We start from the raw sequence: 23,775 nt of genomic DNA, 5'->3' as shown, positions 1-23,775 counted from the left end.
CCTCGATGTTCATGTTACCCTGATACTTTTTCAAAAATTTCGAATTTTTCAATTGCAGTGAATACCTACCGAAAGAAAAAATTGGAATTATTTAAAAAAAAAAAAAATGAATGATGGCAGGATCGAACCCTGGCCGTCTGCGTGGTAGGCAAGCACGTTACCAATTAGACAAGGTGTTATTATAAAAATAAATTTTTATTAGTAGTACATATTTTCAAATGTTTCGATTTCAAAAATGTCGAAATTTTCAATTTCACTGGATATCTTTCCGCTTTTCAAAAATTCAGTGTTTAAACGATATTTAGATTGATTAGCCAATTAAAAAAAGATAAAATTGAAATTATTTAAAAAAAAAATGAATGACGGCAGGATCAAACCCTGGTCGACTGCGTAGCAGGCAAGCACGTTACCAATTAGATAACGTGTTATTATAAAAATTGGTGTTTATTAGGAGTATATATTTTGAAAACGTTTCGTTTTCAAAAATGTTGAATTTTTCAATTTCACTGGATATTTTTTTGATTTTCAAATATTCAGTTTTTAAACGATATTTCCATTGATTAGCCATTTACAAAAAAAAATTTGCTATTTAAATCTAATTACATAGGATCACAAAAATATTTTTTTTAGTCTGGGCTAGGAAAATATGAAGAATAACAACAAAATTACCAATTGTAGATTACCTGTCGCAGGAATTCATTCGATTGGTGGAAATGCAGCTGATGGATGTACGTCGCAGCTGGTCGCAACATTGCGGTACACGACTTTAGTATTCATGCATACATGTATTCTATTAGCAGACATCACACGTACGTTGTATTATTATAATGTAATATTTATTTGACACAACTCTGACATAAATTCACGAATATGTACAAACGATCGTGTTTAATTATTGTATGCACCAGTACGTGATGTGAACTGACATTAATGTTCGATTAACGTGTGTCACCATGGCGAGAAGGATATTTTCAATTCCTCACGTTTTTCATTAAATTTCCAATATGATGAGAGAAAAGAACAAAATTTGGGTGAGTACTTATCTGCAAAATTATCCCAATCATCTCCTACATGACATGTCCCATTGCACACCCAAGAGTGCTCTCCCCATGATTAACCGTATAATTAGTAACAAATCCGCTGTTGGCAATCAACAATCCACTCTTCTCCAGTTTCAAAAACAATAAAATAGCCCAGAGTGCCAAAGCTAATGCTTTCCAAAACATAACCTCCAATCGTGAAGGTTATGTTTTGAAAAGTACTGACCATCCGAGCCACTCCACAAATAATTTATTTCCATGACTAAACCCTAAAAATTCGTTAAATAACACCCCAAGAAGTAATAATAATAAGTAATAACTCTTATTGCAGGTGTGGGTACACAAAGTGTAATAACTTCTGCCTTTGAAACTATGATATTACCTGATAGTCCTGCCCCATTGAGAAGCAAAAAGAGAAAGCGGGAAGACTAGTAGAAAAATGATTAGTACAGAAAATGGTTCGTCGGGGATAGACGAGGCTTGTGTGAAGGCTCAGAACATGATAAATCGAGTGCTGTCTGTGACGATGGATTGGAGGGATGGCGAGCCCCAGGAGTCACCATTGAGCCAGGGTCTCACGGTGAATGGACACTCTCATAGCATTCAATCTAAACTAACTAGATTATACCTTGAAGAACTGAGAAAAGCCCCCCATGCCACACCCGACTCAGTTCTGAGTAATCTAGAGAACGAGTGTGATTTGCTAGGACGACTGGTAGAGCGTGAGGGATTTCACACATTAATCGTAAATCTTTACGCTGGCAATAAGGGTTACTCCCTGGGTATCAGAAATAACGATAAACTCACGAAAAATGCCAGCAAACTTGACAAGAGTTCATTCGTCGCTGAGACCCAACTGATGGGATATGAACAGGGTGAATTTTTATCGTGCATTGATAATGGTCAGTTACCTGCAGTTCTTGCTGAACAGCTCGAGCGAAATCACTCCCATTTATTCTATGATGGTTGCATAATAGCCGAAGTACGAGATTATCGTAAAGGTTTCTGTCACAATCGAGCTGAAATTTACCATGTCCTCCTGAAACCAACAACTCAGAGCGTTTTGTCTGATGTATCCACATTAACGAACGATGGTGAATGGAGTCACGAGGAACGCCTTATCCTAGAGTCACGTTTAATAGCAGCAACCCAGGGCCCACTTTGTCTAGATCCAAATCCAGTTGGTGCACTTGCATCGACACGTCTTCGTCACAATCGTTCTCTGCTCACTGATACCCAGCTTGTGCGTCAGGCCAAGAAATATTCTCAAGTGACAGTCAATAGAAAACGAAAACTCGAACAATTATTGCAAGTATCGGAATTCAACTCAAGTGGTGATTCGGTTATCGATAGTATCGGTGAGAACAGCATCTCGAATAGTTACAAGGGTAGTAGCAATAGCAGTGACGATAACAGTAGTAGAAATACAATGAATCACAATAGTAGTAGCAGTAATAAGACGTGCAGTGGAAATGGATATGTTACGATTCAACAGCTCCAGGAGCGAGTACGTGCCAAGAGGATTCAAGGAGGCCAAGGAGGACCAGGACAATCTTCGTCGGTAATCACTGCCTGCCCACCCCCTTCACTGCAGAATCCCCCACTTTTACCTCCAAATACACCAGTTGATGTTCTGAATTATGCTAAAGCATATGAGAGACCTCGGGAAACTAAAGACTGCCTGGCCCAATTAATTGAGGAATATATACTTGAGACTGAGCGTGGCCAGGGGCGCATTTATCATATTAAATTATCTATCCTCCAGAGGCCATCGAATTCCGAATATTTGGGGGAGTTGTACGTCGATCGGGATTACCGTGAGGGCGAGAGAAATGGCTCGTCATGTAGATTTACCCTGGGCACTAGAGTCCAAGCGAATCATTATATGCAGCAGTTCACTGAGATATTCACAGAAGAGGGTAGAAAAAACGTTAGGATAAAACACGTTGTGCCAGGTCAGGCACCTAGAGTGACGTGCACACCTGGAATGCAGAGGGCCCAACAGCAGCAGGCACAGCAATTGGCAATTGCTCAACAATTCCAGCAGCAAATACTCTCTAGAGCCCAGACTCAGATAGCAATTAACAATGCTCCTACGATAACAAAGCCCCCTCTCACGCAAGAGAGAGTGCCAGCAAATTGCCAAGGCGAGGGAATTAATCAATCGCTACCATCACAACTGCAAACTATTAAATCTGAGCCGATTGTTCAGTCACTTCCCAATGGTCTAGCAAGTGCTCTAGGTGCAGCAGCAGCAGCAGCAGCAGCAGCGCAAATTGATGCCACTTGTGCCACTACTGCACCACCACCCGCTCCATCAATTTCAAGTGGTTCTGTCACATCCCAGTGTCTCACATCACTACCCACCGATTCGGCTCCTATGAATTCCATCAATACCCCTGGTATTCTCGTTTTTCAACAAAAATCCTGTACCCCAGCTGTTAATAATGTCTCTCAGTCTACTAATGTACCTGTTCTCCAAGCCCAACTTCAAGCGACAGCTCAAAATACAATTACCTCGGAGTCGGCCAGTCAGCCGGAAATAACATTCAAAAAACACTCGACAAATCCAGCGATCAGTGCTCTAGTAACATCACTTATGAATTCGGCACAGCAATTTCAGCAGCAGGCTGCTGCCAATGCAGCTGCTGCAGCGTTGAGCAGTGCCAGTCAATCCCAATCACAGACACCCTCGCAATCCCAAACTCAGATACAAGTGCCCTCGCAAAATCAGTCGCCAACTCAAACGCAACAGCAAGCACAAACAGCATCAACCAAAACTAATAATGCCGCCATTCTAAGTCTCTTGAACAGTAGTCCTGCTAATTCACTTCAACAGAAGAATCAAGGGACTCGACGGATTTCCCTCAATGCCTCCATTCCACCGAGAGTCATTGGCCATGGAAATGTTATAACTGTTCCCAATACAACAGGCCAGGTAAATTCATTCTACTTATCATTCATGATTTTAATATATAATAAATTCAAAGAAGAATCAGTAGAAAAATAAAACAGTAACTCTCACTCTTTTGTGATTATTCATCGCTGGTTTCTCGATTTTGACAGTCAATGTTAATATGTTAATTTTCATTCTATTCTCAGGTTCGAGTGAGTTTCGGTTCGGCCTTGACGAGTCAATTGACTGGTAAGCAGCAATCAGTCAAGGCGACAGCGGTGCGATTAGCCAGGGTGCAGGACAGTACTTCCACCCTCGGACTCTCGATGCCAGGGCTTTCTGCTCTTCTAGCTGGTGATTACCCATCCGTTGCTTCGATCTCCATAATCAATGACTTGCATAATTTTGAAATGACAATTTTCAGGCACTCCGTCGGCGGATAATCCCATTCCTGGTATCAATACAGCTTCGACTCTTTTAGAGAGGTTAACAGCCTCCTCGAATCATGGCAGTCAACCAGCTAGCCCCATGCCAAGCCCCTCACCCACAAATGTCAGTCTCCAGGGAGTTAATCTTACTAATTTACCCGGCTCCATAAATGGTCTCCAAAATGTCCAGGTGAATTTTTTAATTTCGATGTCTCGCTGGAAGATACGTAACAGATCACGAAAAAAATCAGTATTTTTTTTGTCAATTTTCTAAATTTATTGAATAATTCTAGGTATCGTTCCCTGGATTATCCCAGTCTATTACAATGCCATTGAATGTATCTGCTGCAACAGCCTCAGTCACTCCCACAGGAGTAATTGTATCGTTGCCCATTTCATCTGGGAGCAATATCTGCACAACTGTCTCGAGCGTAAGATTTTTTCCAAACCACTTACATATCATTTAGTTTTTTAATTAATCCTCGTCGTCATTATCGTCACAGATGATTAACGCAACAGTTGTGACGACCGCAGTTGCTGGCACAACTCCAACGGTGGTAATAGCTAATCCTGCGAATACTCATTTATCCCTGCCAATTGCTCAGATCATACCTTCAGGTGTCAAGGGTTTGACCCAGCAAACTCAAAATATACGAAATACAAATACGGTGGCTTTATCTCAGGTAATTATTCCATATGTGTACAATTCTCGGTCAATTTATACATTCCTTTATCACAACTTCAAATTGAATTAGTTATATTAAATCCCCAGTCGATTTTTTGTGTTGAAAACAATTTAGCTGATATACAAAATAATAATTATAGTTTTATTATTAGAATATTATAGTTTATAAAATAATTGGACGTTAATATTGCAGAGTGGACAGGCGATACAGCTAGTGGGTTCCCATCGGCCACGTCTCAATCAAATAACTCGAAAAGCACAACCGAATCAAGTCACCTCCGCTGTTCTCCCTAATCAGCTCGTCACCGTAGCCAAAACAGTTACCGCAAGTCAACTCATCTTGTCGGGTAATAAACAAGTGTTAACGCCGATAATGGGTAAGCCTTCGAACTAGTAATCAAATCAGTGTTTAATTGATGAAACTTTTCAAGTCGACTACTGCACGACCTGGTCTCCCAATATTAAGTTTATGCGAATTTCTCTTCGTGGAGTGTAAATTGACTTGAAGAGTTTTACCGTCAATGCCACTGTGAAAATTTGTTTGATAAAATTAATTAATTAATTAATTTTTCTGTTTTCTGAAGCTACAACGAAGCCTCTACTCATGGCAACGCAAGCGAATCAGGCTATTCAAGCAACACCGTCTTCCCAAACAGTACCTGGAAACAAACATGCTCTTTTGACGAAATCATTGCACGCAAGAGCCAGTGCAACTGGTCAAATTGCTTCCCAGACTCAGGGGATAGGTGTGACCAGCTTATCACAGCAACAGGTAATTTTCAACTTTATTCCATTCGTCGTCTCCTACCCAAAATCATCGCCCAAAGATTCTTATACCAGGGTTATATCTGTTCTCCAGCTCCAGCAACTCCAGCAGTGCTTGGTTGCTCAACAAAAAGCAACAGCAGTTGCTGCTAGTAATTCACCGAATCGAAGTCAAATTCAACCCAGAGGGACTGTACCTCCGTCTGCTGACGAGTCTCTGTGAGCTTCCTAAAGTTCCTTTATTCTCTTGCCTCCGGAACATGGTTAATTATCATTTCAATCATGCTGCAAAACATCTCTCCTTTTACATCTCACGATGTCAGTAGTGAATTGAGAGGGAAATTCAAGTCAGTAGTTTCAAACAGCTCCTAAAAGCTTCTAGTCAAGTTTCTGTTGAGTACGTCAGGATCTATGAGAGAGTTCCACTCCCTTGATCTCGATTTTTCGCCCCGGAAGATAAAAAATCTCCCTAAAAATATCTCACCAACTCCCTGTGATCCTGAATCAACAACTGAACTGGCTCCAGAATAAAATTGACACAGACAATTCACTCACTTCACTATTAACCTCATGACGATGATAATCCGTCTTTCTCTGAACCCATCTCAATTACAAAATTAGTGGGAAAGCCTCGCTCGTTCGGGATGTCCCCTCACCAAATATATAACGAAAAGAACAAAACAGACGGAATTGCGAGTATTATATTGTAGAATAGAGAGCATTACTATTAGATCTGCAACGGAAAGTTTAAATTATTGTACGCATCCACCACCATATCGTACGTACTTACGATATTCTATAATTATTATATATTATATATTAATGATTCGTTTTATATGAAAGATTAAATGACAAGAAATTAAAGATGAATAAATCATTATAAATATAAAGACTTTTATTATCATTATTGTAGTATCACAAATATAAAGCCTCATTTCATTTTGTTCATCTTATTCAAACGTCATGACATCGACAGCTGTTCTCGATAAAATGTGTCATGAATTATTGTGAACAAGTCGTCCGAGGTATTCCCCTGTCCTCTTGAAAAACTAATGTAGATGAGTAGACAATTGAAGTGCAATGACTCTCTCATCAATCATTGCTCTTGCATTCTATGTTACAAGAATTACAGATATTATTCGTCATTATCGTGTACATCAAAAATAGAGCAGTTGAAAATCGAGGAATCCAGTATTTCAGTGCAATACTTGAAATATGTGCGTTATTCGTTATTTATCGTTGGAGTTATTCATTTATCATGGCCATTTTTTCATCAGTACCGTCACGCCAGCATTCAGATCCAGCTGCATGCAAAGTAAAGATCCGAGTCGACGTGCTGTCCCACGCAGAAAAATCTATGCTTTGGGCCAATTCTATACTTTTCAAAATATATTCTCCAGTGTGTATTTGCACCAGTATTAAATATACGTTATATATTTGAAGATACGTCTCTCGAAATCCATTTTTCCATGAGTTGATATTTTCTTGCAACCGTATCGTGCTAATTCAGTAAGAGAATACTTTCGGTTTTTCCGGGGTCGTTAATATCGTCCTCCCCTGACTGACACTCTGATTTTTCTCGTTATTTTAACGATCTCAATGAATAGGGGAATTCACTGAGTCGGTTGATCAACTTCGGGTCTGGAATCCGATGTAGAACAGGTACTTGAAGTGGCGGCTGCAATTGCTGGAAGAGACGGTGTCCACTCGCTCTCTGGATCCGAAAAAACTGTGGTTTCGTCTATGGAGGCCTCGGAGACGGTGTCAAGACTAGTTTCTGGATTTTCTTCCTCCTCGTGGGGATGACACGAGTGTGCGTTTGACGTTAATACCTCGTTGTTGAAGTAATCAACTGTTGTGAATAGTTAATTGTTACGAGGGAGTAATTAAAAAATTAATTACTTTGTCAATTGTCGATACTCACTCACCATCGATAAGGCTGTGTTTTGTGAGCCATGCAGGCTCATCCCAGGGAATCTCGTCGTAAGTCGGTCGTTGTTTGCTCGAAATAGTTGCGTCGGTGACTGATTTCTCTGGGATGTCAAAAATCTCTGTCCTCTGGATTTTTTTATTCTCATCCATGTAGTAATAAGCCATTAGTGCTTCTTGGTCGGATGTCACTTGCAGGATATTATCGAAGGGCTCGTCAATTGATGGAAATTCGTTCATGTTTATTATGCAACTTGATTTGTGAAGATTCTGCTGCCACAACCTGAAGGTGAAATGAAATTTAAAAATTGATCCTCGTTTGTATGGAAATAAATGAGAATAATGATAGTCCTTTAAATCTTGTCTTTGAATTTCTTACATGTCATCATACTGCAGAACCAAATTGAGATCTGTGTCTTGTTTTACGTCTGATTCATTTGAATCATCTACGGATTTTTTCCCATGAATCGCTGTAAAATGAGGGCAATTGAGAATATTTGTACGAAATGGAAAGAAATTTTTAATTAAAGTCATCAGTACTAAAACATTTTTTAATGTTCCATGACTGCCATTATACTCACAGGAATCATAATCTGCTATCGTCCATTGGTAGCCAATCGTTTCTGGAATTCTGACATTATAAATATTCATTTTTGAAATAATCAAAAATATCTGTTCCGCCAAATATTTTGTTATTTCCATCAATTCACTGTGCAATTTCGGGCGATTAATCATAATTCTGAAAAATTATTAAATTTATTAAAATCAGCTTTATAAGTTAATAAAAGATTTAAATAAAGATAATTTTAGTAGATCAAAAATTAAAAAATGCATTCATACTTATTGAGAGTTGCACAGACGACATCTAAAGGCAGAGTGTAAGGAAGACTGAGGAATGACAGCAATTTGATGCTTTTGTGCTTAAATAACCAATTCATAATGCCTTTATTCGCCGAATCAATAGCATCTTGGAATATAGTCATGACTGTCTCGGGTAAATTGGCTACTAGTGCTTCCTATTAACAAAATCAATGCTTAAAATAAAAAAATATATGCATGGGGGAGTCATGTTCGTTGACTCACCTGACGGTGAATTTTACACTCTTTACACTCGGGGTCGTATTCCACATTATCGTCAAGGGTTTCTGAAACTACAAAAGTCGACTGAACAGCTAGACAGCGCGTACAATTGATCAAGTTATTTCTCTGCAAAAATCGGAGGGCGTCATCGAATCCTTGTTTACACATATTCGAGAGTATCTGCAAAAAAAAAGTCAGAATAAATTTAATTTCACACGAATTCGATGAATAAAGAAATTGAAAAGCAATTTTTGAAATTAGTCATTTGAATTTGAAATATCATTCACCTCTGGATTTGGAGGGAAGAGTATTCTCGCAAATCTGTAAATATTCTGCCGAGATAATTCGATGCTGGTATTTGATAAATTAACATGAAACAACTGAGACGAAATGTCTCGTGGACAAATATCGCTTTCACCACAGAAAGGGCTAATTGTTATCGTATTTTCGTCCAATGTCGGTAAATTATCGCTGAAACCCCCATCCATATAGCGAATTCCGCGGAATCTCGGGGGTAAAAGTCCCGAAAACAGTGGAACAAATGAACTAGCGAGCAAAGCCTGAAACAGCAAAAACCATTACTTCCTCTCATTGATTGTAATTAAATTAATTCAATTATCATTCAACAATTGAAAAATTTCATTGGAAAATATTACCTGTAATAAATCCTCGCGTGAATTAAATTGCGACACGATCACATTTTTTCCGTCATAAACTCGTGTCAGGGAGACGTGTAATTTCCCACTGACTCGGATATGTGCATCATTTGGGAGATACTGAAATTCATTTTAATATTTATTGCATTCGTTTGAAGACTGAATGATTGACTCTAGGTGAATTTTACCTTTTGCATACTCTCCAGTAAAATAGTTTGCACATTGAATGAGGGACTGAAGGGCCCAAGTGCTTTCTTTCTCGCTTCTTTGGCTAATTTCAGAAGATCACTCGTGAATGTTCCTGAAAGAGAAAATAAATCTCATGCTGAATACGTGGGAATTGCAAGCCCTGAGGCGTGTAATTCATTATATTTCTTTCAATAATTAAAGAAAGTCATAAATAATCGCTGCTATCAGAAATTACAAGCAGCAATTCAAGTTCATTTCAAAATCGATGTAATTACGATAATGCAATTCTCCCTCTATTGAGATAAGAAATTCCAATTAATTATCTTTGTCAAGAGTGAACTAGAGTTATAAATACCATAGCTCAACGCTCTTGTAAAGCAATTGAATTTCAATTAAACGCTTAATGCTGCAGTAATTATTGATTGAGTCGTGTAAGTGAATCAATAAATAATTCAACAACTAACAATTACATATCAATTAATTATTTCTTCTTTGATTTTAACGATTTATGTAAGAATTCACGTGCAAAAATATTCGAGTTCATTATAATTATCTAAATCAGCGATAAGTAATCAAAAGAGATATTTTTATCAACCTGTTGGTATCAAATTGTATATTCGAGTGAATAAATCGAATCGACTGTAATCAGGAGAATAATCCAGGGGTGACCAACCGACAAAGACAATCTGAATAAAATAAATCCGCAAATAGCACAAAAGAACAAAGAACTTTGATCAATACGATGATTCGTCAGTTATTGGGCCCTTTCTAAGCTTGACCCACTTATCACCCCGAGATTAATGAATACCACAAATATGTAATACATAACTTGACGTTGTATGCATCATTACCACATATGTACATCATATCACTCATCCAAGAGAATGAAAAATTCCTTTGTGCATATCACGAGAGCAAATAATCCCAATAGAATTTAGTAAACACACTACAATGACTCATTGCGAGTAAACAAAGAATAAATAACAAGCAAGTTCACTCACCGAGGGGTAAATCACAAAGAAGACAACAGGCAGCCATAGCTCCAGCCGAAGCTCCACTTATTTTATCTAACAGCAGATGTGGAGCATATTTTTTGAAACAAACAGCAACACCAACATGATAAATCCCCAGGAATCCACAGCCAGCAAATGATAGATTCATTATTGTACTGTAGCTCCTTTGAGCTCTTCTCCTTGAGTATTTCGAATGTTTTATTTTACGATTTGTCGAAGAACACCAGTGTAATTCTGCAAATAGAACAATTTCCCTTGAATGAAGATTTATTGTGACGTAATGTGGAATGTGTAGAGTAATCTTAATTGTCCTGTCGATCCTAACCTCGGTTTCGTTTTGACAGTTGCTCAGATGTTCGAGGGGCTCAGTGGCTCGTCGATGATAGCATTATTACTAATGACATTTACGATGATAAACTCGTGTTTATATGCTATCTACACGATCGTCGATACGCAATAACTGATAAATTGGAAATGAATACACTGGAATGATTAGAGCTAGCGCTGTCCGATGGTTAACGATTGACGTTGAAAATCACACTGAGAGATATTTAACAATTCAGTCGTCTAAAGCCACTCAAGGTTCTCCGATCGTACCACATCGTATCAGTGAAGCTAAATAATCATAATAAAAAATAGTATGACTGCCGATTGTGTGGCATAATAGTTTTGCTATCGACTATTCTGACGTGGGTAGATTTTTTTCCCAACGGTTATGGCCATGTGCGTAAAAAAATATTCTACATCTTGTTATTATTGATAAGAGAGGTTATGGGTTTTTTCATTTATTAATGTATATGAACTCACGAGAAATATTCACTCGATCGAGATAATTCAACAGTTGGGAATAATGAACTGTTGTTCCGTTGGGATTATTGAATTTCTTTCAAAATCCGCGTCATCCATCATTATGGAGATATTTTGATAAGGCTGCAGACAATGATTACTGATAATGTGGCGAAAAGATTGTGTTCAGGGTTTATTCTTGTACGGAAATTCAAATGATTTTAGGGATTTATGAATATATTTACCTAGATATGTTGTTTTTGGAATTTCTTTTCGATGGAATGCAGGGGAGGGGCTGATGGAAACTTTTGACTTTCTTTGAAGTGACGATGAGTCAGTGAATTCTTTTTTAAATTACATTAGTATTTTTTTCTGGAAATTTCAATATCAAATGTTTTTAGGGATTAAAATTTGGCTACGGGAAGTATTTTTATGATAGGGGTATTAAAAATTTTATTCGATTTTTGATCTTCTGTTTGATTATTATTTTGTCGTACAGCTGGCAGGATTTTTTTTGTAATGAGGTAATTACGTAGCGGGAAATTCTGGAAACATTTGGACGTAGCGGAAACATCTGGAGAAAGAATGTTAAGACGGAGGAATTTTTAGAGATTTCTCGCTGGTTCTCAAACATTCCTGACTTGTACCGGAATTCTGATTTCTTATCGATGATAAGGATTATGATTTTCAATTGATAGTGGTTTATAATTTTATTGGTAGTTTATAAAAATATGTTCTGTAATTATTCCGCTGTTATAACAGCGGAGTTGGAAAGTGGAATTTCGAGCACTTGACTTATTTGGATTTCCCGCTGCTCCATTAAATCGGATAATTTCTCAAGTTTCTTCTCCAGGAGTACATTTTTTAAACTAGTTTTCTGCTGAAGTTCCAAAATCGACGAGACAAATCTCGAGTGCAATTCGTCGCGTTCACCTTGACACTTTTCAAATCTCAATTCCAGCACTTCATTTTCCCATTTCAAGTTCTCGTAATCCTTAGAGATCGAAGTGAGTCTTCTTTTTGTATTCTGTATCAACAGGAAAGGTCATTGAAAATCAGAGAAAAAAGTTAAATGAAAAAAACAATTCACCAGAGAAGATATAAAACGAATCGACGCGTGCTGACAATTTTTTTCCAATCAGACGAGAGAAATAAATAAGATAGCGACAAACATCCCATTATCTCTTACAACTTACTATTAAACACGATTTATCTTTCTCATAGTTTGTCAACTGTCGAGTCAAATCTGCGACTTGTTCTTCACATTCTTTCAAACTCGTTGATAATCTCTTATTCTCTGTGACCGATTCTCGAACTTGTTTCTTCATGCGTTCTTCATGATTTTTCATTACCTCCATTTGATCCTTCAAGAAATCATGATAAATAAACACAACAATACAATAGCTTCCATGAATAATAATACCTTCAGACTTTGCATGAGTGACAAATTATTCAACGTAATATCGTTGTAATACGACTTGATATTCGCAAACGCCTTTTCATGCTCTTTAATTAAATTCGATATCTGCATATTCTTTCTTTCCTCCACTTCCGTTATCTCCATGCGATGCTTCAGAATTAATGACTCGTATTGTGTCATTAATTTTTCTTCATATTTTTTCTCAAGTTCCATAGCTTCACATTGAAATTTCTTCATCAAAGCACTGGTTTCCTCAGCATTTTTCTATGAAAGTCAAATAAAAAAGTCGATTCCCAATATCACTCTCAAAATAACTCCATAATCTCTCTCACCAGCTTAATGTCCCGAATCTGATTGATACAATTAAGTTCCTGATTCTTCTGGATCTTTCGCAATTCGCCTTTATCCTTTATGAGTTGCTTCTCCTCATCATTATGATTATCCTGAGAAATTTTGAGAGCAACCATGTGCTCTGCTTTGGTCTCCGACAAATTGGTCTCATGTTCGTACATCAGGTGTTTGATTTTCTGTTTATACAATTTAATTTCCGCCTCATGTTTCTCCGTCAACTCCTCCTTCTCCCTCTCCTTATTCCTGCATTAATTTAAGGAATTACCCCACGTTAATAAAATTCGTACACGATTCCCTGTACCTGACAGCAGCTCTCGCCTCATCTAATTGATGTCTCGTGATTTCCCAAAAAGTGCGCAATTTATCCCTTTCAAGTTGAAAAAAATTTCGTTCCTCCCGCTCTCTCTCCATTTCTTCCAGAATTTTATGAGAGTACAACTCAAGCTGTTCTCGACTCATTTTCGATGTATCAACGCCGTCTACAGAGTCCATTGTCTTTCCCTTTGCTTTTTTTGGTCCCTGAAAATAATTTTTTTATCACACTCATTAATTTAATTCACAGCATAACGTCAGCTCTTAGCAGATTATTAAACTTACCATATTTGCACTGTTACCCTCACGCGGCTATTTACCTAAATAATTTATTTAACCGATTCAGATTTTAAACTGAATTTTTTAATAAAATTCACTGGAGTCGTGGGTTAAAATGAAAAGGTTATCACAGATGGTTGGGCGGAGTAATTATGTATTGCAACTGTTGCTAGGCAACAATGCAACCCGAATGAAATAATATTTGAATTATTACCTCGAATCGTAAGAGCTAAGGTAATTTAATTGATGATGACTACACTACAGAGTAAGAAAGTCAATAAATAAAAGGACCATGTGTACAAACTTTATTTCTCTCCATGAAATTTTAAAACATGCAAAAATGTTCTAATAAGCATAACAGAATTACAATTAACGTTCAAAGAAATTAGTACAAGTACAGTGTCATTTCTTTTTCCTCAATTTCAATATTTTTATTTTATCAGTGAAACCGCTTAATATTTTGTGCCCTCAATGTAAAATATCACAATGCTAATAATCATTCACCTGCAATGTTTCACTCTGTATCTTCATCTGCTCTTTGTTTGTAAGAGTTTTTGTGGACATATTTATAATAGATATGATAAATTAACAGGAAATAAATAACTGCCATTGAAAAACCGCGGAGGACACTCAATTAACAAATTAAAGTGGAATGCTAAACGTAATTATTGTAAAATAATATTCCATTAGATCTGACTACATTCATTATTGAATTGCAAAAGACATCCTACAGCACCAAAATATCCCTTGAACAAACAAAAATATGGAATGCAGTATTAATAATTTATTTTTCCAAATATTATCGTTGTGTACAAATAAATAATTACCTCGTGTTCTAAAAATAGTGCTTTCATAGTGCCATTCGACCAGTAATCCATGGCATAAGCTAATAATTTCATGGATATGGGATTGACTCTCAAAAAGTTGCCAACGAATACCACCTGCACATGAAAATAGTGCATAAATAAATAAACAACACATAAACTGAGTCGCTAGCAATGAGAAAAAACGGTTCAAGTCGCAATGCCCCAATTGTTCAAAATACAGTATAGAATTTCGTTATAGGCGCACCTCTCCTCAATTTTTGTTTTCGTGTATCTTTTGGTTACCCAAATCTATTACCCTCGGGCTACAAGATGTAGACAATCCGTTATTTCATTCGTTCAGGAATTGAATTCGGAGGAAAACAAAGCCGAAAAATAAAATTCACTCATATTTGAACTATTCCCGTATCGAATAGAAAGCCCCAAAAAAATTCGATAATTGAACAACAATTGAATTGATTGACTATTCTATCGTGAATATCTCTGGATAAAATTGACGAGAACAGTTTTTCCTTTTCGCGGCTGTTTTTAATCTGACTTACTCTCTCGACTTTTTCATTGAGTGCGCACATGCGGGCGATCGATCCAATATTATTTGTAATTGTTACCAGAGTGGCTCGTGCTAAATCTTCCTTGCTGACGGCATTCCTGCGATCCTTCGAGTTCATTTGACCAAAACTGCACACATGGAGAAGACTTAACATACAGGGATTGAGTGTTAGAAAAGAAAAACTAAGGAGGTGTTTATTTTCCTCTCTCGCAGGAGCACATCAAGAAAAAAATTCATTCTGCCAATTCAATTTACGAATTATCATTTCATAAGAGTTTCACATTTTAATAGAAAAAAAATTACACAGGTTTAGTTGCAACGGGTGAATTCAGAGGCAGTCATTATTTTCTCAGTGTAAATGATTGAGAGGGGAAAAAAGGTAGAAAGCAGGAAAAAGAAAGAAAAAATTGAAGGCATGGGAATCTACGGTGTAGAAAGCATGTGATCGAAGATAATGATTACCTGCTGGCCACCAAGTCCCCGGGAAGACCAAAACGTCCGTAATCACCGCCATAAATATCCTTAACTAATTTATCAACACGTGTGTTATCACCTCCAGTTGCGAGCTGAATAGCTTCCTCAAAGCTATTGCAGCCAGTGAGAAGGCAACACAACCCGAGAAAAGTTCCACCACCCAAACTCGTTCCTGATATTCTTTTGTAGTTATTTGGACCATAGACTACTAAAATGCTCACTCCAGATCCTATATTAACGAGCTACAAGCGAAAGGATTATGAATTTAATCAATTAAAAATAATTGTCAATATTTAATAACGACGAAAGCCTCACCAAGAATGGATAAGGCTTGGAGAAGTCGAATGGAACTTTATGGCAGAGTTCATCCTCAGTTGGATGACTCCAGTAGTAGCACTCACGAGGATTTGTCATTTCGATATAAAGCATCCCTCGTATCAGACTATCGAGCTCATCAAATTTTGCGAGACTCATATTGACTTCCTGAAAAACATTAAATTACCCTAGTTCTGTCTTATCACACCCACGAGTACTCACTTTTTTGAAATTTTCTTCAAACTTGAAAGCACCACCGCCTGTGGCACAGACTGTCGTCACCAGATTAGCCATCCCCTTTGATTTAGCAAGTGCCAAAAAATTTCCCATTTCACTGGTTGGGAATCTGATAAAATGCAGTGTTCCCCTCCTTCCTCGAATTTCGATGCTGTCCATCTGAAGTAAATTACATTATAACTTTTATTCAAAATAAATTATACATTTATTTATTAATTTGTGTTAAATCAGAGTGTCAGCTTAAGCGGCATCAATTACTCTTTTAAATTCAGGGAATTTTCTACCTGGAGATGTGTATCCCGATGTCCGGTTTTTCCATAAGCTGAATTTTTAGTCAGATATCTTCTTATATTTTTCAAAGTCTCAAGCTCAGCGTCCGCCTCATCTCTCGTAATATCTTTTGGTTCAAAATAGACCAATTTGCATAAAGAGCCACCGATATCCATCCCAAACCAGGGCATCGCTGCATAATGAAAGGAAATAAAACGATAAATCAATAATTAAGAAGTGTCATTGGATGGGTGCAAATATAAAAGCATAAAATGATACTGAAAAGGGAAAGATAGTGATGAAAGCAGTTGCTTAGAGATCTATAACCGAAACCCAATGGATTAAAAAATTAATAAATGATAAGCAATATACTTCAACTAATCTAAGCACACATACAGTTCACAGACTCACAGGGTGGTGAGTGAAAATCATCGGATTGCGATGCAGAAGGTGGATAGCCATTTGCTGCCATGACTGCGTCTAGACTGTCTACATCAGGTTTACAACTGTGAGGACTCATAGTTCAACCCCAATTTCCTCATTATTTCATTCTCAGGTGCAATAATCCTTGTTTCCTTCTGTAATAAAACTGAATATATTCCCACTTTGTTTAAACTTCACGATTCATGACAGAACAGCCCGCACACAGACCAGAAAAAATATTTGTAACCGAACGTGTTAAAGTTGAAATAAATACAGCTCTCTAATTTCTTCGTTCTCCTGTTATTTCCTTCTGTTTCAGGGCCGATTGTACCGTTGATCTTTGGTAAATAGTTTGGTGTCAAGGGTCGCTCTTAAATTATTCATATTTGAAACAGGAAGTTACGTTCAATGTCGTATAGAAGATGGAGAATAAAAAATTTTCTCAACCAAATGCGAACGGAATATCAACACATCAACCATCGGTTGACTCGATTGATCATCCAATTGTTATTGACACTTCCAGGAAACACTCTATTTTTATTCGACAATTGATGAATAGAGGAAAATTTTACACACGAGTTCACTACGACCATTTTGTACGGATGACTACAATAAAATATGCCTTGGACAGGCTGAAACATTAAAATATACCATTCTACAAAGCGATTATTCAGTGATTATTTAATGAATACTTAACGATTCGTCGCTACGATTTACAGGGCCTGCTATCATGACAATAGCACTAGCTGCTAATTACTCCTCATAATCATCGATGAACAATTGTGAATCAGCCATGAATCTATCGTTTTTTCACATTTCCATAACGCTTTCCCCCGTTTCCCGTTATTTATTCTACTTATGCTAAATAGTTTGACTTACGATTTTTTCTCTGTAAACGTACGACGTGCATCTGATGCTTTATTTTTCAGTCCACAATTGGCATGGATTTTTCAAAAATATATCTGACTACGTGTCAAAAATGTGTCAGTGACTGTCTCGATGTCAAAAGCACCCAAAGAATCTTCACAAGTCAATAGATGCATGGAGGTTATATTCTCGACACACGATGATATACTTTCAGTATTTCGCTCTTCGTTTCTTCTTTTTGCAGTAATACATATTACATTATCCGTTTCATCTGTAAAAATAATAATCAAGATCAACAATTCAAATTGCACAAGATTTTCATGGACAACTATGAGAGGTGACAACTCCTCGATTGGTTCTATTTTTGGATTAATGAGTTCACGGTTACGTCTTTAATGCTATGACTTATGCACGTATCATTAATCTTTATAAACAAATTATATTTACCGCTGGTGAATGAGAGTAGAAATGAATAAATGTAAGGCAAATCTTCCGCATGCGCAATCAGAAAAAAAAGTATACACGGAGAATATCGCGCGATCATGACCACGTGACTGATGTGCGCATGCGATTACCTTTGTACTTTTTAATTTTACATTGAAAAAAATGTTTTTAGTTGTTAATTCGTATTCCTCGAACAATCGTGTATTAAATTATCGATATTTACACGTACCAATTCTAGATACTCATGAATATTTAAACGTATTGCATTGACATGTCCGTTACCAATTTCCTCGTTGATTGTTAATGATTTTATTCCATGTAATGCATATTATATAATCTCTCAATGATAAAAAGAGGCAGTGTAAAAAACCCAACAGCTGGACATAAAAGACTTGGATTTATCTTTCCAATGCACGAAAAATATTGAAGAGTGGAGAATTAATTCTGTCGGGGCGCCATGAAAACAGAAAATATTTTTATATATTAATCAACCTACTTGTTTTTTCGAATTTTTCTCTCAGAGATAAACCCCCCTCGCCGATTTATCGGTATTTCACAGATAGTTCTGCGAATTGCACACGAGAATTTCCGAGAACTACTGGCAATTGAATAAAACGTGAGTCCATTATATGAACCCATCAATTGCTATATCCTTATTGAGTATTAGTCATCTAAATGTCGGCGGTATATGTTATGTAATTTCATAATGACAGAAAGAGGAAGTGGATGAGCAAGAAATACACGCGGGAATTAAAAACTTGTGTTTATTTGCCCAAAGGTATAAAAAATATTGATGCCTAATTATTACAGCACCACATGAAGGCATTATTGAATATTTTATACCAAGGTGAGGTGGTATTGGTCCAGGAAGGAGGAGTGTAGGGCCACTGCCACATTTCAGTGCATCTCTCAGGATGTGGCATCAAGGCCAAATGTCTTCCATCTAAAGAGCATATGGCCGCAATGCCCTCGACACTTCCATTTGGATTGAATGGATAAATTTCCGTGGGTTCGCCGTCATCATCGACGTACTTTATTGGTAGACATTGGTTTTCTCTGAGTTCTCGAAGAATCTCATTATTGCGGAATGTAAATTTTCCTTCACCATGGGCCACCCACACCCCCATGACGGTGCCCTCCATGTCCTTGAGCATAAGTGCTGGGGATTTCTCGATCCTCACTGTCGACCATCGGCATTCAAATCTCTCCGACGCATTGTGGTCCAGCACCACGTGGGGCTCATTCTTCGATGAATTAGGTGAGCTGATCCATCCCAGGAGACTCATCAGCTGGCACCCGTTGCACACTCCCAAGCTGAATGTGTCCTGGCGAGCTACGAATGCATCAAGTTGCTGACGAACTCGAGGTTGGAATAATAAAGAAGCTGCCCAACCCCTTGCTGAACCTAGAACATCGGCGTAGCTGAATCCACCAGGAAATACGATACCTCTGAATCTGTCCAGAGTAATTTTATCCCCCAGGAGATCCTGCATCGTGACGTCCCAAACTTCGAAGTTAGCCAGTGTCAGAGCCGCTGCCATTTCTCTGTCACCGTTTATTCCTTCCTCTCGAACGACGCCTACTCTTATTCTAGATGTGAGAATCGATGACTGCGGCAAGGGCAATCCATCCGGATTGAATGGCAGCTTGTACTTCGGAACCTTTCGATTCTTCAGGGAATTGAACTCATCCTCAGCGCATTTGATATTAGTCTGACGTCTTTCGAGTTGATAACTCGTTTCTTCCCAGATAGACATCATCGCAAGAACCGTTGACTTGAGGTGATTAATTCCATTGACAGACACGATAATATCAGAATCGACTCCAAGACCACAGGATACCCCTATTTTGTAAATGGGCGCGTGGAATTTCTCGAAAATGCTCACCACCTCGTTGACGTCGCTCTCACCGACTTCGAGTACCCAGCCGACTTCTTCGGCGAAAAGAACTTCAACGGGACTATAATTTCCGGATTTATGTGTGATATTGACATTCATCCCTGAAATTCCAGCGAATGACATCTCCAGGAGGCACGTGATGAGGCCACCGTCGCTGACATCATGACCAGCTAGGATTTTTTTATTGCCAATTAAAGTCTGTGTTGCCTGAAAAGCGTTGACAATTACCTGGGGGTCTTCGACGTCAGGTGTTGAATTACCGAGTTGTCCGTACACCTGAGCCAGTGATGTACCCCCAATTCTACTATGACCTTCAGATAAATCAACGAACAGCAGAGATCCGGTTTTGCCCAGGGCTGGAGATTTTATGTCTGGAGTTACGACAGCTGTGACGTTGGGGCAGGGTGCGTAGCAGGAAACAACGAGTGTGCCTGGGGATTTAACGATTTTATCACCGACTCTAGCTGCCATGCTTAGGGAATCCTTGCCCCCGTCGATAGCAACTCCCAGTTGCTTCATCAATTGACACATTGCACGACAGGCGTCATACAATCCAGCGCCTTCGCCACTGAGTTTGGCAGGCCACATCCAGTTCCCACTGCATTTGATATCCCTGATGTCACTGATCTTGGCAAATACAATATTGGTGATGGCCTCGGCGACGGTCATTCGTGCTCCAGCAGCAACATTTACCAATCCCTTGATCGGTTGTTCACCGATCGACGAGGCTATACCAGCGCTCGAGAAATGGGAAATTCCCGTGACAGCGACATCAGCCAGAGGAGTATGAAGAGGCCCCACACACTGCTGTTGAGCGACCAGTCCTGTGACACATCTGTCAACTTTATTAGTCAGATATCTCTTACTGGCAACCGAGGGCAGTCGTAGAACTCTCTCCAGGGCAGCATAGACTGTCAAACCAGTTGGGAGAATCAGGGGTTCCATCTGGAGTTTCTCTCGCTGCATTTGGAACACCTTCTGGGGCATTTTCCCAAGTATGAACTCAAGGTCGAGGTCAACGGGGTGCCTCGTCCCAGCGGAATCTTTAGTCGTGTCGAGGTATTTTTCAGGGTCCGGATTATTCTCTTCTGACAGGACAATTTTTCCAGAACCTGTGACAGTCCCTACGAAATTTATGGGACACTTTTCACGTACAGCAATTCTCTTGAGCAGATTTATGTCTTTTTTCTGACACAAAATGGCGTTGTTCTCCTGGTATTCAGCGCCCCACAGTTCCATGGTGCTGATGCTGGGATCTCCGAGTTCAAAGTTCTTGGTGAATATGACAGCTCCTGCTGGCTCAACGATCTCCTTCAAGACATTTCCATTGCCCCCAGCTCCTTGATCGTGAATACTCATGATGGGGTTGTTCTCACCCATTTCTGTGCACGCACGAACGAAACGGTTCAGCTTCTGCTCCATCTCAGCATCTCCCCTCTGGACTGCACCGTAGTCGAGTTCTGAGGCGTTATCACCCTGAACTGCGATTGAACTTGCTGAACCACCACCAACACCTATCCTGTACACTGGCCCACCGATTTTCACAACCTCCATGCCCTTTTCCGGTTTCAATTTATCGATCATATCACCATCGACTGTTCCCAATCCTCCGCTGAACATTATTGGTTTTATCCACTCTTTCCTCTCGTTTTTATCGGTCATGCCGAAAGTCCGAGCAAAGCCACAGATAACTGGCTCTCCAAATTTATTTCCATAGTCAGATGCTCCGTTGCTCGCTTCTATTATTATCTCCAAGGGGCTTGCCATGTTGTCAGGATAAATATCGTTTGCGGGAATTTCCCAGGGTAGGGGATAATCGGGAATGTGCAGATTTCCAACGGAATAACCAGCTGTTCCTGCGATATAGTAGCCGCCTCTGCCGCACCCTTGAATGTCTCGGATTCGACCTCCAGTACCGGTGGTTGCACCAGAGAATGGAGCAACTCCTGTGGGAAAATTGTGGGTCTCAGCGGTGAAAATCAGGTGTTTCTTCAGCATCTCTACGGTCAATACACTACAGGTGTCTGTTGCATTTGGCACTAATGTGTCCACGGCGAAACCTTCGATCGCGCTACTGTTGTCGGCAAATTTTATCACGTTGTTTTGGTTGGAATGACTCTGGGTATCGGTTATCAGCTCAAAAAGAGTTTTCTCCTCCTCTTTCCCATCGATAAACATCTTTCCTTTGAAGAACCAGTGGCGGCTGTGCTCGCTATTCGATTGAGCCAGATCGAAACACTCCACACTTGTTGGATTTCGTTTCAATTTATCCCGGAATAAATTCGTGTAGAAATCCAAATCCCAGTCATCGAAGGCGAGACCTGAGGACATCGTTCTTCATTACTATGACATTGCTATTCCTAATTTATTGTTTTTTAATTGAATATCAGTGAAATCATCACCGAGTCTTGAATTGACATCTTCCAGGGCAGATCTTCCATCGCGCAAAACATTCACATCGAACCAACTCTCCGGCCTAAACCCGTGATCAAATGATTGGAGTGGCTTCAGGTATCGGCACTGGGTCATTCTGTCGTGAAGAAGGCTCACAATCTGAGGAATAAATTTGTATTAATTACATTAGTTTGCATTAATTGATACATTCATTTGTATCAATTCACTCACAGCTTCTTCACATTTTTTATCTATTTTCCCATTACATCTCACGAGATATCTTGTAGCTACTTCTAGTCTGGTTATATTTTCAAGGCCAGCGGATTTACAAATCGATACTGCATTGGTTGAGAAAGGAGTAGAGAAATTCAATCTGAAAATGCCATCGATAAATTAATTAATGCAGAGATGAAGAGATGAAGAGATGAAGAAATAATTAATAAGGAGTTTTTGCAGTTGTATAAGATGGATTGAAGAATGGAATACATAATTACCTCGGTCCAATTTCGATGATTAAATCGTAATCCGATAGTTTGGAAAAATTCGAAGATCTGAGATTCTGGGATTGAAAGGGCGGACTAAGTATCCACGTGAGAATATTCCCCTCGTCCTTCGACAATTCCCCGGTGCTTTCCACATAAAAACACAATTCCGTCTCCAAAGTACTAACAAATTTGGAAACCTGAGTGACAGCATTTATTTTATTTGTTAACTGTCCCGACAATAGCCCAGGGCTCTTGTAAAATCGCTGAATTCCCATGTTCTCCACGTGGCGTTAATATTACAAGTTCACTGACTAAATATTGCAATTAGCTATAAGTAACTCGAGACGCGCACCCGCTGTTTGTTCGAACGAGCGATAGTGCGCACTCCTAATCACGTTTCCACTTGATAAACAAATATCAAGTGATGAAACGGTTGAGAGGTCACTTTTATTACGAAAAATTATTTTCCGCAATGGAAGAATGAGATATCACGAGAAACGTCAACAAATTGACAAATACCGGGGTAATCGAATTGTTTTTCTTACAATTACTTCACAACTGTTCAAATTTTTCGATATTTTTTTCGGTAAATAAGCTGGTGATTATGTAAGCGATATTTCACGGGGTACGACGCAATATGGGGTACTCAAGTATAGTAAATATCATATTTCGAATTCATGAGCGGATCTATCATATGTTTACTCCTGAATGCCCCCTATCGCTGATTTTCAAACTAAAATAAATTATTTAATAGACAAAAATTGA

General features: G+C 38.7%; 5 protein-coding genes across 11 annotated transcripts; 1 reads left to right on the top strand and 4 right to left on the bottom strand.

The window, feature by feature from the left end:
• The first annotated feature begins 766 nt into the window (after positions 1-766).
• Spt20 lies at positions 767-6,684 on the top strand. The gene is made up of 9 exons (XM_011313044.1): positions 767-1,031; positions 1,372-3,978; positions 4,143-4,290; positions 4,361-4,554; positions 4,658-4,795; positions 4,868-5,047; positions 5,243-5,426; positions 5,634-5,821; positions 5,909-6,684. Exons 2-9 carry the CDS (start codon positions 1,480-1,482, stop codon positions 6,035-6,037), a joined length of 3,660 nt encoding a protein of 1,219 aa, XP_011311346.1. The 5' UTR covers positions 767-1,031; positions 1,372-1,479; the 3' UTR covers positions 6,038-6,684.
• A 4-nt stretch (positions 6,685-6,688) lies between these two features.
• On the bottom strand, positions 6,689-11,211 carry LOC105271470 (patatin-like phospholipase domain-containing protein 2). Its single transcript, XM_011313034.1, has 11 exons — positions 11,007-11,211; positions 10,670-10,915; positions 9,668-9,780; positions 9,480-9,599; positions 9,111-9,383; positions 8,827-9,003; positions 8,584-8,759; positions 8,325-8,482; positions 8,123-8,213; positions 7,743-8,026; positions 6,689-7,666 (listed from the first exon to the last, which is right to left on the bottom strand). The coding sequence occupies exons 2-11, from the start codon at positions 10,827-10,829 to the stop codon at positions 7,428-7,430; spliced, it is 1,791 nt and encodes a 596-aa protein (XP_011311336.1). The 5' UTR covers positions 10,830-10,915; positions 11,007-11,211; the 3' UTR covers positions 6,689-7,427.
• An 803-nt stretch (positions 11,212-12,014) lies between these two features.
• Positions 12,015-13,967, bottom strand: Gas8 (Growth arrest specific protein 8). Its single transcript, XM_011313035.1, has 6 exons — positions 13,836-13,967; positions 13,540-13,757; positions 13,220-13,481; positions 12,891-13,151; positions 12,664-12,831; positions 12,015-12,494 (listed from the first exon to the last, which is right to left on the bottom strand). The coding sequence occupies exons 1-6, from the start codon at positions 13,836-13,838 to the stop codon at positions 12,210-12,212; spliced, it is 1,197 nt and encodes a 398-aa protein (XP_011311337.1). The 5' UTR covers positions 13,839-13,967; the 3' UTR covers positions 12,015-12,209.
• Positions 13,968-14,234: 267 nt separating this feature from the next.
• fbl (pantothenate kinase 3 fbl) lies at positions 14,235-18,856 on the bottom strand. Of its 7 annotated transcripts, none has more exons than XM_011313037.1 (10): positions 18,730-18,856; positions 17,802-18,060; positions 16,896-17,077; positions 16,514-16,692; positions 16,215-16,388; positions 15,993-16,160; positions 15,666-15,919; positions 15,196-15,349; positions 14,657-14,770; positions 14,235-14,575 (listed from the first exon to the last, which is right to left on the bottom strand). In XM_011313037.1, the coding sequence occupies exons 3-10, from the start codon at positions 17,017-17,019 to the stop codon at positions 14,516-14,518; spliced, it is 1,227 nt and encodes a 408-aa protein (XP_011311339.1). In that variant the 5' UTR covers positions 17,020-17,077; positions 17,802-18,060; positions 18,730-18,856; the 3' UTR covers positions 14,235-14,515. The 7 variants fall into 7 exon arrangements, with proteins under 7 accessions (XP_011311339.1, XP_011311340.1, XP_011311338.1 ...); XM_011313038.1 differs by lacking the exon at positions 18,730-18,856 and adding an exon at positions 18,237-18,345 and having other exon boundaries at positions 16,896-17,088; XM_011313036.1 differs by lacking the exon at positions 18,730-18,856 and adding an exon at positions 18,237-18,345.
• Positions 18,857-18,981: 125 nt separating this feature from the next.
• Positions 18,982-23,646, bottom strand: Pfas (phosphoribosylformylglycinamidine synthase). Its single transcript, XM_011313033.1, has 4 exons — positions 23,020-23,646; positions 22,757-22,898; positions 22,534-22,684; positions 18,982-22,452 (listed from the first exon to the last, which is right to left on the bottom strand). Exons 1-4 carry the CDS (start codon positions 23,283-23,285, stop codon positions 19,031-19,033), a joined length of 3,981 nt encoding a protein of 1,326 aa, XP_011311335.1. The 5' UTR covers positions 23,286-23,646; the 3' UTR covers positions 18,982-19,030.
• Between the last annotated feature and the right edge of the window lie 129 nt (positions 23,647-23,775).

This window comes from Fopius arisanus, unplaced genomic scaffold (genome assembly GCF_000806365.1).
Source record: "Fopius arisanus strain USDA-PBARC FA_bdor unplaced genomic scaffold, ASM80636v1 scaffold00111, whole genome shotgun sequence".
NCBI classification, from domain to species: Eukaryota; Metazoa; Arthropoda; class Insecta; order Hymenoptera; family Braconidae; genus Fopius; species Fopius arisanus.
The sequence above is the reverse complement of the archived record's forward strand: the minus strand, read 5'-3'. Positions and strand labels throughout refer to the sequence as shown.

What these genes read in the sequence shown, in the direction of transcription:
- Spt20 (XM_011313044.1), top strand. Translation starts at nt 1,480, where the DNA reads ATGATTAGTACAGAAAATGGTTCGTCGGGGATAGACGAGGCTTGTGTG. An exon ending in GCTTTCTGCTCTTCTAGCTG is followed by an intron (nt 4,291 to 4,360) that starts GTGATTACCCAT and finishes GACAATTTTCAG; the next exon opens with GCACTCCGTCGGCGGATAAT. An exon ending in ATGGTCTCCAAAATGTCCAG is followed by an intron (nt 4,555 to 4,657) that starts GTGAATTTTTTA and finishes GAATAATTCTAG; the next exon opens with GTATCGTTCCCTGGATTATC.
- LOC105271470 (XM_011313034.1), bottom strand. Translation starts at nt 10,829, where the DNA reads ATGAATCTATCATTTGCTGGCTGTGGATTCCTGGGGATTTATCATGTT. An exon ending in TACTGGAGAGTATGCAAAAG is followed by an intron (nt 9,600 to 9,667) that starts GTAAAATTCACC and finishes AATGAATTTCAG; the next exon opens with TATCTCCCAAATGATGCACA. An exon ending in AAAACACAGCCTTATCGATG is followed by an intron (nt 7,667 to 7,742) that starts GTGAGTGAGTAT and finishes TATTCACAACAG; the next exon opens with TTGATTACTTCAACAACGAG.
- Gas8 (XM_011313035.1), bottom strand. An exon ending in AGATTCGGGACATTAAGCTG is followed by an intron (nt 13,152 to 13,219) that starts GTGAGAGAGATT and finishes TGACTTTCATAG; the next exon opens with AAAAATGCTGAGGAAACCAG. An exon ending in AAGATAAATCGTGTTTAATA is followed by an intron (nt 12,495 to 12,663) that starts GTAAGTTGTAAG and finishes CTGTTGATACAG; the next exon opens with AATACAAAAAGAAGACTCAC.
- fbl (XM_011313037.1), bottom strand. Translation starts at nt 17,019, where the DNA reads ATGAGTCCTCACAGTTGTAAACCTGATGTAGACAGTCTAGACGCAGTC. An exon ending in ACCCTGTGAGTCTGTGAACT is followed by an intron (nt 16,693 to 16,895) that starts GTATGTGTGCTT and finishes TTCATTATGCAG; the next exon opens with CGATGCCCTGGTTTGGGATG. An exon ending in TCAATGAAAAAGTCGAGAGA is followed by an intron (nt 14,771 to 15,195) that starts GTAAGTCAGATT and finishes TTTCATGTGCAG; the next exon opens with GTGGTATTCGTTGGCAACTT.
- Pfas (XM_011313033.1), bottom strand. Translation starts at nt 23,285, where the DNA reads ATGGGAATTCAGCGATTTTACAAGAGCCCTGGGCTATTGTCGGGACAG. An exon ending in ATCATCGAAATTGGACCGAG is followed by an intron (nt 22,899 to 23,019) that starts GTAATTATGTAT and finishes TGGCATTTTCAG; the next exon opens with ATTGAATTTCTCTACTCCTT. An exon ending in AGATGTCAATTCAAGACTCG is followed by an intron (nt 22,453 to 22,533) that starts GTGATGATTTCA and finishes CGATGTCCTCAG; the next exon opens with GTCTCGCCTTCGATGACTGG.